Below are 17,051 nucleotides of genomic sequence, written 5' to 3' on the forward strand. Positions count from 1 at the left end.
ATAGGCAGGGCATATGGCTGCCATGTAAAATACAGGGTACCCAATTAAATGGGATACTTTTTTAGTGGACATACTTCCCAAATGTCTCATGTGTGAGTGTGAGTGTGAGTGTGAGGGAAAGGGACTGAACCTGGGTCTCCTGCATTGCAGGTGGATTCTTTACCATCTGAGTCACCAGGGAAGCCCACATGTTGCTTACTTATGCTAAAAAAGAAAAAAAAAAGCATTGCTTATTTGAAATTCAAAGCCAGTGGGCATCCTATATTCTTTTCTGTTCAATCTGGCAACCCAGGCCTGCCAGAAACCTATGGCTGGTTCCTGCTTTGCAGGCTCCTAAGTCCCACAGAGCACACTTCTTTCTCCTAAGGTGACCCTTCAGAAAGCTCAGATTTCATCACAGCTGCTCCACCAGAGCTGGAAAGGGCTTCTCCTGGGCCCTCAGGAATGCAGGCAGGGCCTTTGTAAGCTCTGTTCTAGAAAGCTTGTTCTTAGCACTGGACAGGTGGGACCAGGGAGGGGGTTAGGCAACCCAGATCAGCCGCCCTCTCTAAGGGAGTTGGCCCCTTGCTTTCTTCTCCCTCACTGTTTCCTTCCTCCCTTCCTCTCCTCCCCCTCCCCCTGTCCTCCTCTCCCTCCCACCTGGCCCCAGTTTTGCTTGGTTTCTTTACAAATAGCCTCCTCTCCCTCAGGGGCTCTGAGGCTATTCCCAAGAGCTGAGGGTTCACCTTCGGTGGCTGTATGAGTCAGAGTTCTCCAGAGAAACGGAACCAATAGGATGTATGTATGTGTATGTATATGTGTTGTTGCACTCACTCACTGAGTCATATCTGACTCTTTGCAACCCCATGGACTGTAGCCCACCAGGCTCCTCTGGCCATGGGATTTCCCAGGCAAGAATACTGGAGTGGGTTGCCATTCCCTTCTCCAAGGGATCTTCTCAACCCAGGGATCAAACCTGGGTCTCCTGAACTGGCAGGTGGATTTTTTTTTTTTTTACCACTGACTCACTATACATATATGTGTGTGTAAAGAAAATTTTATTTAAAGAATTTGGCTCATGCCATCATAGAGCTAGCAAGGCCAAAATTTGCAGGACAAGTCAGCAGGTTGGAATGTTAGGGAGGGGTTGAGGTGTAGTCTTGAGCAGAATTTCTTCTGTGGGAAACCTCAGTCTTTGTTCTTAAGGCCTACAACTGATTGAATGAGGCCCATTCACAGTATCAAGGATACACAATGTCCTTTACTTAAAGTCCACTGATTATAGACATCAACAGCTACAAAAAATGCCTTAATAGAAACATCTAGACCAGCACGTGATAGAATAACTGGAGACCTTAGGTTAGCCACATGGACCATAAACGTGACCACTGAGGTCTATTCAGTAGGGAAACTGAGGGAAAATTTGACTTAGAATAGGGGGTGCAGGGCTGGGGACACTGGAGGCTCCAGTAAGCAGGCCCCTCTTCTCCTGCACATCCTTCCTTTGGTTCTCATGGTTCCTGTCCAGGATGATCCAGGGTGTCAAAAGCCATGTCCCTTGCCTGGGGATTCTGGATGGGGTGAGGCAGGATGTGCTCTGTAGAGGATGCTTTCTGAAGGGGGTTATGGCCTGGACTGCTAGCCAAAGCTGGCCTTGCACAAACCATGGTGGGATCTAAACCTGCTTTGGCCACTGACCAACTCTGGAGTCCTGTGCCAGCCCCTCCCTCTATCTAGAAATGAGGTCAAATCGGATGAGCTGAGAGCCAGGGCAGTTTTCCCAGGCGAAGATTCAGAGCCTATCGCTTCTAAGTTGCTTAGAGTAGCAGAGAAGAAGACCTTGAACCCAGCCAGCAAGATACAGCAGGAACAGGAGGTGCTGGGTCCAATGCTTGAACTCAAAGTGGGAGTCTGGCTCCACCCCTGTGTCCAGATATATCTTCCACAGAGAGCTGATTCCCCAAGCCTCCTCTGAGCCTTGGTCCCTGTGCTTTCTTGGCCATTGCTTACAACTGGTGGTGATGGCAGGAGCAGTCCCTAACCTCAATGAAAAGATGCAAGTGCCAAAGGATGAAGACCTGCTTCTTGGAAGCTTCAGGGATAACCAAGAGCGCTCAGTGGCAGCAGGTGAGGATCCCCTGTAATGTCCCTTCCCTTGGGTGTCTGCACCTGTGCATGTATGTTAGAAAATGCACAGGTGTGGCTTGGCAGAAGCATGAATGTGTGTTTGCATGTATTTGTGGGTACCTGTGTGTGAGGTAATGGGATTGATAAAGTGAGCCTTTTGTAGCGTGTGAGGGGGAAGGTTGGATGAACACCCCCCCCCATTGCAGGCCACCAGTGGGTCTTAATGCAAATCACTCAGTGGGCTCAATTTATAAGATCATTCAAAGCAATTCTCTCTCCTAACCTTCCAGTACCTTCTTCTGCCCTTTAGAGTAAAGTTCCTTACCATGATCTACAAGATCTACATAAGGTCACCTCCTCAATATACTTCCTGCTGTGGCATGCTGACCCAGTCCACAGTGCCTTTAAGCCTGTCCTATAACATCCCAAGACTCTTCTTCACAGCCTTTTCACTAGGTGTTCCGTTTCCCCAGATTTTCTATGGCTAGACTCTTTCTCTTTCAGGTCTCTGCCTCAGTGTTGTTTCTGACTTTTCTAGAAGTATCCCCTTCCTTCTGTCTTATTATCCTGTTTTTATTGTTTTGGGAGCATGCATCTCTTAATTTGCACTGATGGATTATTTCCTGTAACCCCCACTCTCATTACCACTTTCTCTGTACACACACAGACAATCAATTTTTTATTGCTGTGATCTTATTTCTTGGCCATTGCTTGCTCTTTAAGAACCTAGCCCAGAGCTTGACACTCAGTAAACACTTACTATATTTTGAGTACATGAAGAAATTGAGACCTGAGATTAGCCAGTAGATGCCAGAGAATGGGTGTTGAGTGCTCCCTAAGATGTTGGGGGACCCTATCCTATTTTTTGGTGTGTTCTGTGCCCACAAAGCCTTGGGATAGCCTCTATGGGTATTCCTTGGGCCTCTGTTCTTCTCCCTAGAAATGAAGGAGCATATATCTCGGTTGCTGGGTGCTTCTCAGCGTCAACAGAAGGTGGATCCAAAGGCTGTTGGCTCTGCTGCGGTTTGGAATATGGCTGCAAACCAGTCCAAGAAGGTGGTACTGTATGGCATTTGGTGGCTAGCTTGAGTTGGGGGGAGTTTGCTACAGTTGTAGCAGCTCCGGTATGGAGATGGTAGGTCAAGCAGGGCAGATGTTGACTTTGGGGGAAGGACAAAGCTCCTGTGTTCTGGGCAGGCAAATGAGGGCAACAAGGTCTGGCAAGAGATCATGGCCATTCTTTGTTAGTTCAACCTTGAGGGTCCAGAATGTCTGAAACACACATTGCTTGTGGAGTGCATATCTACTTTCTTTTATTAATAAATGAGTAAATATATCTATATTTGAATCTCTATATGTATATATGTATATATCTATGTCTACTTCTCTATATATATATTTCTATATAGAAATATGCAAAAGTATAAAAATCATTTTATATATATATATATAGTTGCTGTTTAGTCTCTAAGTTATGTCTGACTTTTTGAATCCCCATGGACTGCAGCACGCCAGGCTTCCCTGTCCTCCACTATCTCCCAGAATTTGCTCTAATAAATGTCCATTGAGTCAGTGATGCTATCTAACCATCTAATCCTCTGCTGCCCCCTTCTCCTTTTCCATTTAAACTTTCCCAACATCAGGGTCTTTTCCAGTGAGTTGGCTCTTTGCATCAGATGGCCAAAGTACTGTAGCTTCAGCAACCATCCTTCCAATGAATATTCAGGGTTGTATATATATCTCTAAGCATATATAAATATAGATATACATGTATCTGTATCTATCTTAGGGCTGGGACTAGGGTAAGGCAAGTGAAATGCCTATGCTCTCTGGCTACTAGGAAATCCAGTCAATTGAATCTGAGCATTTTGTAGCCAATTCTTTAAGTTACATTCTATATGAGTGAGGGAATGTTCTAGAAAAAATGGTGGCTATAATGTTGCAAAAGATATTGAGAAAAGGCAGTCATTTTGGAGAAGAGAAAGTCCTGACTCTTCTCGGGAATCACATGAATCCCATCATCCTTCTGTAGCCAATTCTTTTAACTACATTCACCTTGGGTGACAGAAAGTTTTAGAAACATGGTTGTTAAACCACTGCACGTTTACTGGGAAAAGGCAACACCTTTGGAGAGGAGGGAGACCTGACTGTTCCAGGCAATCATGTGAGTCTCATGTTTTGTAGCCCATCTGATAAGTAAGCTACTTTTGCTGCAGATGCTGGCAATTTTAGAAACATGGTTGTTATACTGTTGCAAAGGTTATAGGAGGTAGAGGGAAGGCAAACTGACCGGAGAGGCAGGGAGACCTGATGTTCTAGAAAATCAGCTGAGTTACATTTTGTTCCACTGGAATGAATTTTTTAAATTATACTAACCATTTGAGGGAATGTTGTAGAGAAAATGGTGGCCATGTTGTTGCATTCAGTTCAGTTCAGTTCAGTTGCTCAGTCGTGTCCGACTCTGTGACCCCATGAACCACAGCACGCCAGGCCTCCCTGTCCATCACCAACTCCTGGAGTTCACTCAAGCTCATGTCCATTGAGTCGGTGATGCCATCCAACCATCCCATCCTCTATTGTTCCCTTCTCCTCCTGCCTTCAATCTTTCGCAACATCAGGGTCTTTTCAAATGAGTCAGCTCTTCACATCAGGTGGCCAAAGTATTGGAGTTTCAGCTTCAGCATCAGTCCTTCCAATGAACACCCAGGGTTGATCTCCTTCAGGATGGACTGGTTGGATCTCCTTTCGGTCCAAGGGACTCTCAAGAGTCTTCTCCAATACCACAGTTCAAAAGCATCAATTCTTTGGCACTCAGCTTTCTTTAAAGTCCAGCTGTCACATCCATACATGACTACTGGAAAAACCATAGCTTTGACTAGACAGACCTTTGTTGACAGAGTAATGTCTCTGCTTTTTAATATGCTGTCAAGGTTGGTCATAACTTTCCTTCCAAGGAGTAAGTGTCTTTTAATTTCATGGCTGTAGTCACCATCTGCAGTGATTTTGGAGCCCCCCAAAATAAAGTCTGACAGTGTTTCCACTGTTTCCCCATCTATGTGCCATGAAGTGATGGGACCAGATGCCATGATCTTAATTTTCTGAATGTTGGGCTTTAAGCCAACTTTTTCACTCTCCTCTTTCACTTTCATCAAGAGGCTCTTTAGTTCTTCACTTTCTGCCATATCTTCTTCACGTGCATTAAATATGGGGAAAAGGTAGCCATTTTGAGGAGGAGGGAGACCTGATTGTTTCATGAAATCACTTAAGTCTAGTAGTTCTGTGGCTGATTCTGTTAGCTATATTCACCTTGGATGTGGGCAAGCTGCTTATGTTCTAACTTTGATGTAGAAGGTGGGGGCACTGAGAGGGATTTAATTAATCTCTAGATTAATTAGAGTTGCCTGTCCTCTAGTCCTAACTAGAGGAATATACCTTTAAAAAATAGAGTCCTTATATTGATTGTAGAAATTAAATTTAGACACTTAGAATTAAATGTATAAATTCTATATATTTATTCATTATTTCTTTTTGAGTAAAATGTTAATGAAATGCTATTGCCTCTGAGAGAACCACAACATGAAAGAAAAAAAAAATCATACTACTACTCTGCTTGTTTGGGAAAAACAATGTAGTGTGCGTTAAAAATATATGAAAATAAAAACAACATTTTTGGAAATAATTGACAGAGGGAAGCTGCACTTGCTGCAATTCATAGATTTTAAAAATCCCCATCAAATGTAAATAAAAATCTGATGTTTTGAAATGTATATACCTCTAAGTAGAGAGTTTCTAAAATTAAAAAGAAAAGAAAAAAAAGACAACTCCTTTGGACAGTTAGACCTATCAAATGATTGGTGATCACAAGTTATCATCAGGCTTGCATATGTTGTTAAATTAATTCTTATGATATTGATGTATTAAAAATAAAATATTTTACCTCAAACAAACAAACAAACAATACACCCTACCCACTCATCCTTATTTTGCCTTCAACTCTCTCAAAAAGCATTTTCTCATTCTGATCCCAATCTATAAGAAAATCAAGGGGGTGTTATGGAAATTTTTCTAGGAGAGACTCTCCATTTAATTCTTCTTTATAGTCCTGAAGTCTTCCTGACACACACTGTCCTTTTAATGCTGTTTTTGAGATATCTTACTGCTTGCAATGCAGGAGATGTGGGTTTGATCCCTGGGTCAGGAAGATCGCCTGGAGTAGGAAATTACAACTCACTCCTGAAGTCTTGCCTGGAGAGCCCCGTGGCCAGAGGAGCCTGGTGGAGGTGGGGTGGTGGCAGGCAGCCAACCTGTGTGACTCCCAGGCTCTTCTGATTCTGGAGGATCAGGCGCCACGTGACTCCCAATGGGGTGTGCTGATGCTCCCAAAGTATGGGCCCAAGCAGGATACTTTGACTGATGGTTCCTTTCCCTAGGGGCTGCAGCTGTGGGGAGTTGGAGTGGTGGGAGAACAAGGCGATGGCGGTGCCCGACCCCAGGAGAATCCTGGCGGCTCCCAGGGCATGAGGTTCCGGTATGAGCGGTAAGAAGGATCCCATGGACCCTGCGGGAGAGAAAGGCCAGGGCTTTTGGGGCATTGACCCAGGGAGTTGGCAAGCAGACTGCCCAAGAGGGAGCAGTGAACAGCTGGCCATGCTTGGAGTATGGGGACTCTGTTGCCTCCTCACCACAGCCATAGAGCCCCTGGCCCCTTGCCTGTTCAGGGCCTCCTAGCATCCCACAGCGGGGCCAGCCCCCAGCCCTCAGGCTTCAGGACCTGCGACCAGAGAAGGGGAGAGCTCCAGGCGGACAGACTCATGGTCCAGAGGAGTCCACAACCTTACCCATCTGCCTTTATGGCTCTCCTGGGACCACCAGAGGGTCTGACTCTCTGTGTTTTATTTCCCAGCAGCCGAGAGTTAAATACACTGGCTAAGACTGGTCTGAAAGAGCTCAATGAGCTGGAGATAGAGATCATGAGAAGACAGGTGAGTGTCTGATTGCCAGGGACCCACTTGAAGGTGGGAAGCAGAATCATGGTGAATGGGTGGGTGGGGCCACCCACCTTGAGGATACCCAGCCTCTCCAATCATATTCACCTGCTAGCGGTGGAGGCGAAATCAGGCTTGCTTCCCCATTCACCCAGCCTTCTTGTCTCCAGTGTCCTATCTTGAGGCCTAGACTCAACCCCATCTCTCTGCCTGACATGTGGGAAGGGAGAAGGGAGGAGAAGAGGAGGAAGAGGGGACATCAGAGGATAAGAGAAGTTTATTCATAGAGAGTGATGCCAAGAGGTCTGAGCCAGGGGTCATGTTCATTCAGGCCAAGTTCAGGTCTCCTTGGTTTGAGACCCCAGCAGGCATGGGCAGGAGGGATGTCTTCCCTGGTGGCCCTCTCTGGCCTTGCATGTCACCCCATCCTGAGGCCCTTACTCTGGTGCTGCCGCACCCCATCCCCATCCCTGGCAGCTGGGATGGGCTGGCTTCTTCCAGACAATGGGAAGAACTGGTGATGGTGGGGGCAAGGTGGCAGGGACTGAGAACACAGGCAGCCCAGTCTCTGGGTTCCACTGGGCCCACCCCCAGCCCCTGGTCAGCTGCTCTGCCTGCTTCTTGCCCAGAGGCCCTTTTCCTCCCAAAGCACAGCAGAGGCCCTCCTTGGTCTAAAGTCATATTTTACCCCCATTGGTGTGCTGTGGACTTCCCTAGAAGAGCCTTGTTCACCAGCCAGCTCTGGTCTCTCTTCAGCTGTTCATGATTACTGAGCGTCTGCGCTACCTGGAGGACCAGAGTGCCATCTGGCACCAACGGGAGGTGCTGTTATTCACCATGCTGCTGTCTTCCTGCATCGCCAACCTGTGGCTGTGGATGCGCCACTGATGTTTCCTGCTGGTCCGCCGTGCAGCTAGAGCCCTTCAGTCCTCCCCTTCTTCCCTTCTCTCCCTCAGCCACCTCTGCCCATCCTCCTTCTAACTTTCAGCAGCCTTCAACAGCATCGCCACCATTTTCCACCTCTGCCCGAGGGAGGCCCTAGCTGCTGGGAGGTGGAGGAAGTGTAGAATCGCGAAGGTCAGAATGGACTGAGATCCAGCCTCTTTGCAGGGAGAGGATGGTGGTTTCCAGTCCCCACAGTAACAGCAGTGGTAGGTGCTTCCTCCTTCCCTGTCAGGGCTCCATGGTGACCATCTTGGAGCTAGACCTTGCCTCTGGGCCCTCAGTGTCTCTTCTGTTCCATCCTTGGCAGGGACTTGGTTGTGTCTTCCCTGTTTTCTTCAAGGTTGTGCTCAGGGCTCTGCACACAGAATATTCTCAATAAAAGTTCAGTTATAGCAGCAAACCCTGGTGACTGAATTTCTTGCATCCAGGACTCGCATGGGGACAGCCCCTCTGGACAAAATCCTTGGTTCCTCCATCCCAGGCTCCTCCTGCCTCTCCATTGCCAGCCCAGTTGGGGGAGGCACTCCTTAGGGGCAGAGTTTGGCAAAGCCCTTCCTGTGGGACTTCCACCAGCAAATGCTTATGGTGATATGGTTTTGCAGCAGCAGCTTGTCCTAGTTGGACATTACAGGGCATTCAGAGAAATCTCCTGGCTAGGACCACAAACTTTTCCATTTGCTCAGGAAGAAAGTGAGGCCCAAAGAAGGGAAACATGGCCCTGGGGTCACCTGAGACAGCCCTAGGGTCTAGGTCTTGGCCTTCCTCCAACAGATCGATTGGGGACCAGCCCCAACTCAGCTTTGGAGGCTGGATGCGAGATCACATAGAGGGACTTTGAACCCTTCTCCTCTGGGTCCACAGCTCTGAAATGTTCTCATAGAGGACAGGGTGCTGAGTAGGGTACTGGGACTTGGCCTAAGAGGGCAGGAGTGTCACTGCTTCGGGCCTGGCCTCAGGGCCAATGTGCTGGGGGCCAGGAGGCCATCAAAAGAACTACTGCCCTTTCTCTGGGACCAAGGGTTAAATACACATTTCTCCGCGGGCAAGGACCTGGATCATTACATTGTTATTGGCTTTAGTGGCTCAACAGAGCTTATCCCAGCCCCAAGTTGGTCAAGGCTTCTCCATCTCTAAAGGTGAGAGAGTGTGCTAGTCACTAGATATAAAATAAACATGATGGCATGTGCGTGTGTGTGTGTGTGTGTGAGAGAGAGAGGTGTGTGTGTGAGTGAGGAGGGAGGGTGAGGGGAAGAAAATTGAGTCCTGGAGCCTGCTCTGACTACACCCCACCCCCTCTTTGGCCCTCATTGGCCCCATACAGTGAAGGGGGGTTCCTCCTCTCCTGACACTCAGGGGCTTGCGATACTTCTGAGAGTAGAGTGTGGGTCTCCTGTTAGCGCCGTGCCATCCCATGCACATGACCACTGGATCTTGGGCTCTGCTGAGAGCAGAAATAAGAGCATTTGGCAAAGAAACCATTGGAAGATTCCTTCTCTGGTCCCAGAGCAGAGGAGTGGGACTGGGGTGCCAGAGGAAAAGCCCTGCAGAATAGGGACAAGGCAGGGCCTGGCCACAAGGCCCAGGGAGGACCAGGAGGCCACCCCTCCCTCCCTCCAGTGCTCCTGTAGGTGCTCCTTGCTTCTGTTCCAATCAAGCCATGGCCACACTCAGAGGCTGCCAGGTGCTGCAGGGCGGGGCCCCGCCTGCCCTCTGGGACACGGTGTGCATGTGTGCGAGTGGACACAGACATGTTTGCAGAAAAAGTCTGGTTGAAAATATGTTGTGAAACAAAGGTTCACCCTTGGGAGCAATTTAGCTACTATGCAAACAAACAGTGCGGCGGCCCCTGGAGAAACGCCTCCCAGGCCAGGTGGCCGCCCCTCCAGGCTTTGCAGTGACTGCTCGCTGATCTGGGCCCTGCCTGTCTGCACCATGTCCACTCCAGGCTGGCCTCCTCTTCAGGACTGCACGGGGGTCCTATTGCAGGGGCTGGCGTGATCTGCCTGGCCCTCCAGCCCTAGTTCACCTGGAACATCTGTCCCCTTGCTGATATTTCCCTGTCAAGCTGCCTTGGCCTCGCCAAAGCCCTCCAGCAGGTGCCCAACCCTTTTCCACCTTGAACTTCCTCATGGACAAGCTGGGCCAGTGCGGAGGAGATGGACTCGTTAATAGTTGGGGTGGGGGGTGCTCCTCTGCAGCAGGTTGTTTAGCGCTCTGCTGTGCTACTTCCCGCAAGTGGCCCAGGCCTGGTGGCCATGGCCACTGAGGAAGGAAATGGCAACCGGCTCCAGTATCATGGCCTGGAGAGTTCCACGGACAGAGGCCATGGCCATGGCCATTTCCCCTCTGGATCAGGAGCTGCTAGAGGGGCGGGGCAACCTTCCATTGCCTTCTTTACCTGGCACCCAGCAGAAGTGAAGGGGCTGGAGGGGTGGTCTCTGACCAGGGTCTCCAGGGAATAATTCCAGCCAAATGGCCTCCCGAAGGGAGGGCTGGCCTCGCCTTGCTCACATGGGCCTGCCCTTCTGTGGAAACCCGCAGGAAGTTCAGTCCATTTGGACCTTCACTACCCCCAGCACTCTCACTTCGAGCCAGCACACTGTGTCTTTAAGGTATTAGATCACACGCGTCCTGCTTCACTGCGTCCTCCAGAAACAGGTAAAAAACATGGCATGTGCAGCTAACAAAGCCCCTTGTCCTCCTCCACAGCCTCTGCCCCGTCAAGTGCCTGCATGGAGGTAAGTCCCACGATTGGCTTGGTGTGCACCCCAGCAGACTCTGACTGTCATGTGCAGACATGTGTCCCTGTGCATGCCCTGGGCTCTGGGCAGAGGAGCCATGCAAGCCCTCCCAGGCAGCCCTTGGAGAGAGGCTGGGCCCCCCAGCTATGAGTCCCTTTCCTGCATACTCAGTGGTGTCCGACTCTTTGAGACCTCATGGACTGGAGCCCTCCAGGCTCCTCTGTCCATGGAACTCTCCAGGCCATAATACTGGAGCGGGTTGCCATTTCCTTCTCCAGGGGATCTCCCCAACCCAGGGATAGAACCCGCCTCTCCTAAGTTTCTTGTATTTGTGGGTGGATTGTTTACTGTGTGTGTGCAGGTGGGGAAAGCTATACATCTGCTCCATTGGGCTGGCCCTCAAACCCCCTCCAGCCCTTCCAGAAGCTGGAACTCAACATATTCCAGGTCCTTTGTCTCAGCAGCTGGGATAGGCGGCACGTGGGGTGAGAGGGTGTGTGGAGGGGGTCTGTGTACCTGGCAGCAGCCAGAAATCCAGGCCTCTTGAGTCACCACCCAAGTGCTCTTACCCACTTTCGCTTCCCCAACCGTGGCCCCTCTTGGACGCCAAGTCCAGGGAGGCCTGGAGGGGAAGGAATGGATTACCCCCAACCCTGCCCCGCCCCAAGTACCTCTTGTCTCTCCCAAGTTTCCACCTGGCTTGCCCTCTGGCCAGGTAGGTGGGCTGAGACTGTGAACAAGGCCAGGAGGCAGGTGCATGGGGGTGGTGAGCTGGTGACTCTGGGTCCCTAGACACAAAGTCATGAGCGGTACAAGTTCCATGTAAGGGAGGGCTCCTCAGGGAGTTTGGGAGGGGCTGGCTCCTGGGTCTGGGCAGACGAGCAGCTTCCACTGCCAGGCAGCCCTAGTATCCAGCCCTCACCTACTGGCAGCCTGGGGTGTGCGGGCCCCACAGTGAGAAGGTCAGGCATCCAGCCAGTGGGCAGAACTGTTTCTCCAGTGAGCAAGTGCTGCCCTGGGCCAAGGCCTTGACCTTGCCTCAGCTGTGGGCATGGGCTCCTCTGGGCCACTGCCGGCCTCCCCTGCTGGCCTCAGGCAGGGCAGGCAATTCTTTGACTGAGAGGCTGAGAAGCTGCATGGGGATTTGGGGATCCCCCTGGTCTGGGGACAGAAGCGTTGGGAGGTCTCTACTGTCCCTTGGTGCTGATGAGCCCCCGAGGGTTCGTCTCTGACCTGGAAGCTTCTTGGACAGACCTATAGACTGTGGCCAAGGGACAGCCTGCCTCAGAAGCCGTCTGACTGGTGAGGAAAGGTCGGTGGCCTCCTTAGGGTCAGGTTTGGAGCCCTATGTGTGTTGGTTCTGGAGCTGGACTTGACACGGGCCCGTGTGTGCCTGGTCTGTCCTGGGAGCTGAGAGAAAGTGGCTGTGTGGGGGGACTTTGTTCCTTGTCCAAGTGCATGAGTGAAACCCTGGGGGCTTTAGGGGTATGGAGGCACTGAGTATGTGTGAGGCTAGGCCTTCTCCAAGCCTGTGCTCTAACCACCCTCCCTGCCACCTCCTGCTGCTGCTGCTGCTAAGTTGCTTCAGTCATGTCCGACTTTGTGCGATCCCATCGACGGCAGCCCACCAGGCTCCCCCGTCCCTGGGATTCTCCAGGCAAGAACACTGGAGTGGGTTGCCATTTCCTTCTCCAATGCATGAAAGTGAAAAATGAAAGTGAAAAATGAAGGTGAAGTCACTCAGTCATATCCGACTTTTAGCGACCCCATCGACGGCAGCCCACCAGGCTCCTCCGTCCATGGGATTTTCCAGGCAAGAGTACTCGAGTGGGGTGCCATTGCCTTCTCCACTGCCACCTCCTAGGGGACAACATAGGGACCAAGAGTGCACCTGGTCAGGAGGGGTGGGGTGGGAGAAAGTGGGGAGTCTGTGGGCCTCACCTGCTGCATCGGCTTCCACTGCCAACCTGCCCGGGGCATTTATGGGCATCCGAGGCCAGAGCATGGGGACTGCACTCCTGGGAGCTCCCTGGCTCCTTGCATGTGAGGAGTAATGGATGTAGGGCAGGGCAATGTACATGTGGCGCTTCTCCCATAAACTCTGCTGAGACTGCAGCCTTTACTTTTGGCTCTTTGAGTTGCACCCTGCCCTCTTCAGGAGCTCCTTGAAGGAGGGCACCTGTTGTGGGTTTCTCAGGCTTTGGGAGCGAGCCCCACTGCCATTTTGGCAGATATTTCTACAGTGAAGCCCATTACAGCTTCTGCCTGAGGGAAGATTCCAGAACCAGCCTGTAGGCCTGGGACAGGGATAGGCTCCCCATTTTGGCCCTCCAGCTGAGCTTGCCCTGCGTGTCCCCTTGAGCTCAGACCATCCAGCGTCTGCTCCATCCCTGTCAGACTGTGGTCATAGGAGGCAGCTAGCGTGGGCAGCCAGCTTGGTCTATCTCTTGCCAGTGTCTGGGCCCTGCTGCTGGTGGAGCATGCACAGAAATTTTAGGTTCACTTGTCAAATGGTGGCTGACTTCTCCAGAGGGAGGGTCCCTGAGTGCTTGCGCTGTGCACATGTGCGTGGAATTGAGTCCCAGCTGTGGCTGACATGGTGTGTGCCTGGTGGGCCCTTGGCCTCAGAATTGTCAGTACTTGCTTGGGCCATCTCCCTCCAACAACAGCCTCCAACATGAGATTGTTTCACAGGAAGCTTCAAAGATGGCTCTGGTCAGATCAGGAAGGGGTTTTAATGTCCAAATACAGAGTTTGTATTTTTTATGTAGATGATATTTCAATCCATTCAATGAGTACCTGACACTCTCTTTGGCCCTGGGACCCAGTAGGGAACAAGGCACTCCTGGTCGCTACTCACATGATGTGATCATCTCACCAGGGACAGAAAAGAAGCATGGAAATCGTGATCAGGACATAAGTCTATGATGCAAATAAAGTGGGGAAAAGTGAACATGAAACAAAGAGTGGATTGGGAATGTGCAGAGCAAGTTTAGGGAATTCATTCATTCATTCATTCACACATCCAGAATGTGTATGTGCTTGCCATGGGGCTAGGCTCTGAGACTTAGTGATGAAACAAAACAGACAAGTCCCTGCCCTGATGAAGCTTATTTCTTTGGTGAGGGCATCTGTCCATGGGTTTTAGAAGCAGGAGTGACACATAGATCTGGATGTGGACTTACTGAACTCACCCTGGGGTATGGAAGGTAGAGGAGAGAACAGGCTGGGGATATGAAGGCAAAGAAGCAACGAGTCAGAAGACTATATGACAGGGTTGAGGCCAGGCCTAGGGTAGCAGCAGGCAGGATAGACACAGGAGAAAGTACTGGAGAGAAATTTCAGCAGTAGAACCAATAGCATTTGAGGATGGGGAGGAAATGTCAAGAATGACTCCTACCTAGGTTTGTAGATTGAATATAGGTAGGGAGAGATGTGCCTTTCTCAAGATAAGGCACTGGGGCTGAGGCTGAGGTCAGAGAGTCATGTCAGTCTGGGACACATTGAGTCTAGAGGCCCAGTGACTGCCTCTAGGAGATAGAGCTGGCATGTGAGCACCTGAGGGTGTAGAGCTCAGGAAGGGCTTCTCAGTGAGGACAGCAGGGGCTAGGCGCATGGGCTGCTGCTATCTCTAGGGTCCAGTGTATCCTGTGGGGTGGGGGCTGACTATGACTGATGTCAGATATACTGCACCAGTCCCATATTGATCTATAAAGAAATAAAGCCTCAGGTGGCAAAAGCAGTCCAAGTTTGGAAAGTTTCTGATGTGATGGTGTCCACACTAGAGGTTCCAGTCCCTTGTCGAAGGAGTGACCCAGATGGTGTTCTGCCAGACCAGTTGGGTAGAGCCCTGTTTTCCGTGTGTCCCACTGGAGATTTCATTCATTCAGCAGATAGTTGTCAAGCATCTTTTCCATGGAGGTGCTAGCCTGGAGCCTGACCGCAGGGTGGCTGTTGATAGCCAGAGGCAAATTGGCACCAAGGACCCATGCCTGCCCAGTGAGTGCCAAGCCCTTGCTCTACCCTCAGCTTGGGGCTGCCTATCCACAGCTGAACCCCTTCTAACTGTCCCTCCTGACCTGGGGCACAGGGGTCACTGCTGTGCCTGCTGCAGCCTTGGACAAGTCTCCTCTTAGTACTAAAGCCCAAGTCCCTCCCAGGCTGGCCCTGTGGTTAAGTGTGCTTTCCGAGCCATGCTGCTTAGGTGTGAATCTGTAAAATGGGGATAGTAATAACATTAGCTTTGCCAGATTGCTGTGAGAATTAAAGAAGTCAACTTAGGTCAAGTGTTAGTAGCCCATGGTAGCTGCTTTCTGAACAAGAAGTTGCTCTGTACACCCCACCCCTCTTCTAGCTTCCTCTTGTTTCTCCTTGCCAATGTCTGCCTGCCTGCCCACCTCCCAGCCACCCGTGATGCACATGACCCTCCCCTTGGCACTGTTCTCTGCCTGCTGTTCAGGATTTTTTCTACTGTATTGGCTAGAATTGACTATCTGGGGCACTAGTTTCTGGCTGGGACTTAGCATCTGCTTCTCTGGGCTATCTGTCATGGAAGAGTTCCCTTCTCAGTCACAGTGGAAATATTTTGGCTGGTATTATCTTGAATCTGAGGCCAGAATGGCCTGAATTATAAAAGAAGCTGAGAAACCTGGTCACCTGGAGGGTTTTATCAGCCTTTTGGGAAGACCCACTGAAACCAGTGTCACTCGCCAACAGTTAGTTCCCTCTTCTGAGCTCTGTTTTCTAAGATTCCTCAGAACCATACCAAGATTTAGCCTGTATGTCTCCCTCCCCACCTCCCTGCCTGCCTTCCTTTCTTTCTCCACCATTATGTATGGAGTGTTTCCCAGGAGCCAGCTCCAGTGCTGAATAGGGATGCAGAGCATCACAAGTAGACACTGATGCCTGTCCTCAGGCACTGCTTGTACCTCTCCAGTGGGTCCTGGCAAGAGGGGTGGCATAGTCGGACTCGGGCTTCATCCCAGGACTTTGAGAACTTGGCGAAGTGGTGCATGGGGAGAATGAGCATGGACATATTCTTAGGGGAGAAATTTGAGTGCCAAGCTGCACTGAAGGCCAGAAGCTGAAGGCTTGAAGTCTCAGTCAGTCACAAATATTTAAAGGCCGACAGTGGTGATGCACTGAGTGTGATTTGGGACAAAATAAGCTGTCCTTATTCTTCAAGAGATGGGAATACCAGACCACCTGACCTGCCTCTTGAGAAACCTATATGCAGGTCAGGAAGCAACGGTTAGAACTGGACATGGAACAACAGACTGGTTCCAAATAGGAAAAGGAGTATGTCAAGGCTGCATATTGTCAACCTGCTTATTTAACTTACATGCAGAATACATCATGAGAAACGCTGGGCTGGAAGAAGCACAAGCTGGAATCAAGATTGCCAGGAGAAATATCAATAACCTCAGATATGCAGATGACACCACCCTTATGGCAGAAAGTGAAGAGGAACTAGAAACCCTCTTGATGAAAGTGAAAGTAGAGAGTGAAAAAGTTGGCTTAAAGCTCAACATTCAGAAAATGAAGATCATGGCATCCAGTCCCATCACTTCATGGCAAATAGATGGGGAAACAGTGGAAACAGTGTCAGACTTTATTTTGTTGGTCTCCAAAATCATTGCAGATGGTGACTGCAGCCATGAAATTAAAAGACGCTTACTCCTTGGAAGAAAAGTTATGACCAACCTAAATAGCACATTGAAAAGCAGAGACATTATTTTGCCAACAAAGGTCCATCTAGTCAAGGCTATGGTTTTTCCAGTGATCATGTATAGATGTGAGAGTTGGATTGTGAAGAAAGCTAAATGCCGAATTGATGCTTTTGAACGGTGGTGTTGGAGAAAGACTCCTGAGAGTCTCTTGGACTGCAAGGAGATCCAACCAGTCCATTCTAAAGGAGATCAGCCCTGGGTGTTCTTTGGAAGGAATGATGTTAAAGCTGAAACTCCAGTACTTTGGTCACCTCATGCAAAGAGTTGACTCATTGGAAAAAACTCTGATGCTGGAAGGGATTGGGGGCAGGAGGAGAAGGGGATGACAGAGGATGAGATGGCTGGATGTCATCACCGACTGGATGGACATGAGTTTGAGTGAACTCCGGGGGTTGGTGATGGACAGGGAGGTCTGGCGTGATGCGATTCATGGGGTTGCAAAGAGTCGGACATGACTGAGCGACTGAACTGAACTGAACTGAACTGACTGAAGCTGTCCTTGTCCAAAGGCAGCCAGAGACTAATGTCCAATTGGGAGTTGGAAG

At 50.1% G+C, this 17,051-nt stretch overlaps 1 protein-coding gene across 1 annotated transcript; it reads left to right on the plus strand.

The window, feature by feature from the left end:
* The first annotated feature begins 1,978 nt into the window (after positions 1–1,978).
* FATE1 (fetal and adult testis expressed 1) lies at positions 1,979–8,423 on the plus strand. Its single transcript, XM_040265442.1, has 5 exons — positions 1,979–2,106; positions 3,047–3,162; positions 6,537–6,643; positions 7,013–7,088; positions 7,848–8,423. The coding sequence occupies exons 1-5, from the start codon at positions 2,001–2,003 to the stop codon at positions 7,977–7,979; spliced, it is 537 nt and encodes a 178-aa protein (XP_040121376.1). The 5' UTR covers positions 1,979–2,000; the 3' UTR covers positions 7,980–8,423.
* Positions 8,424–17,051: the final 8,628 nt, after the last annotated feature.

Source organism: Oryx dammah, unplaced genomic scaffold (genome assembly GCF_014754425.2).
Source record: "Oryx dammah isolate SB20612 unplaced genomic scaffold, SCBI_Odam_1.1 HiC_scaffold_23, whole genome shotgun sequence".
In the NCBI taxonomy this organism is placed as follows: Eukaryota; Metazoa; Chordata; class Mammalia; order Artiodactyla; family Bovidae; genus Oryx; species Oryx dammah.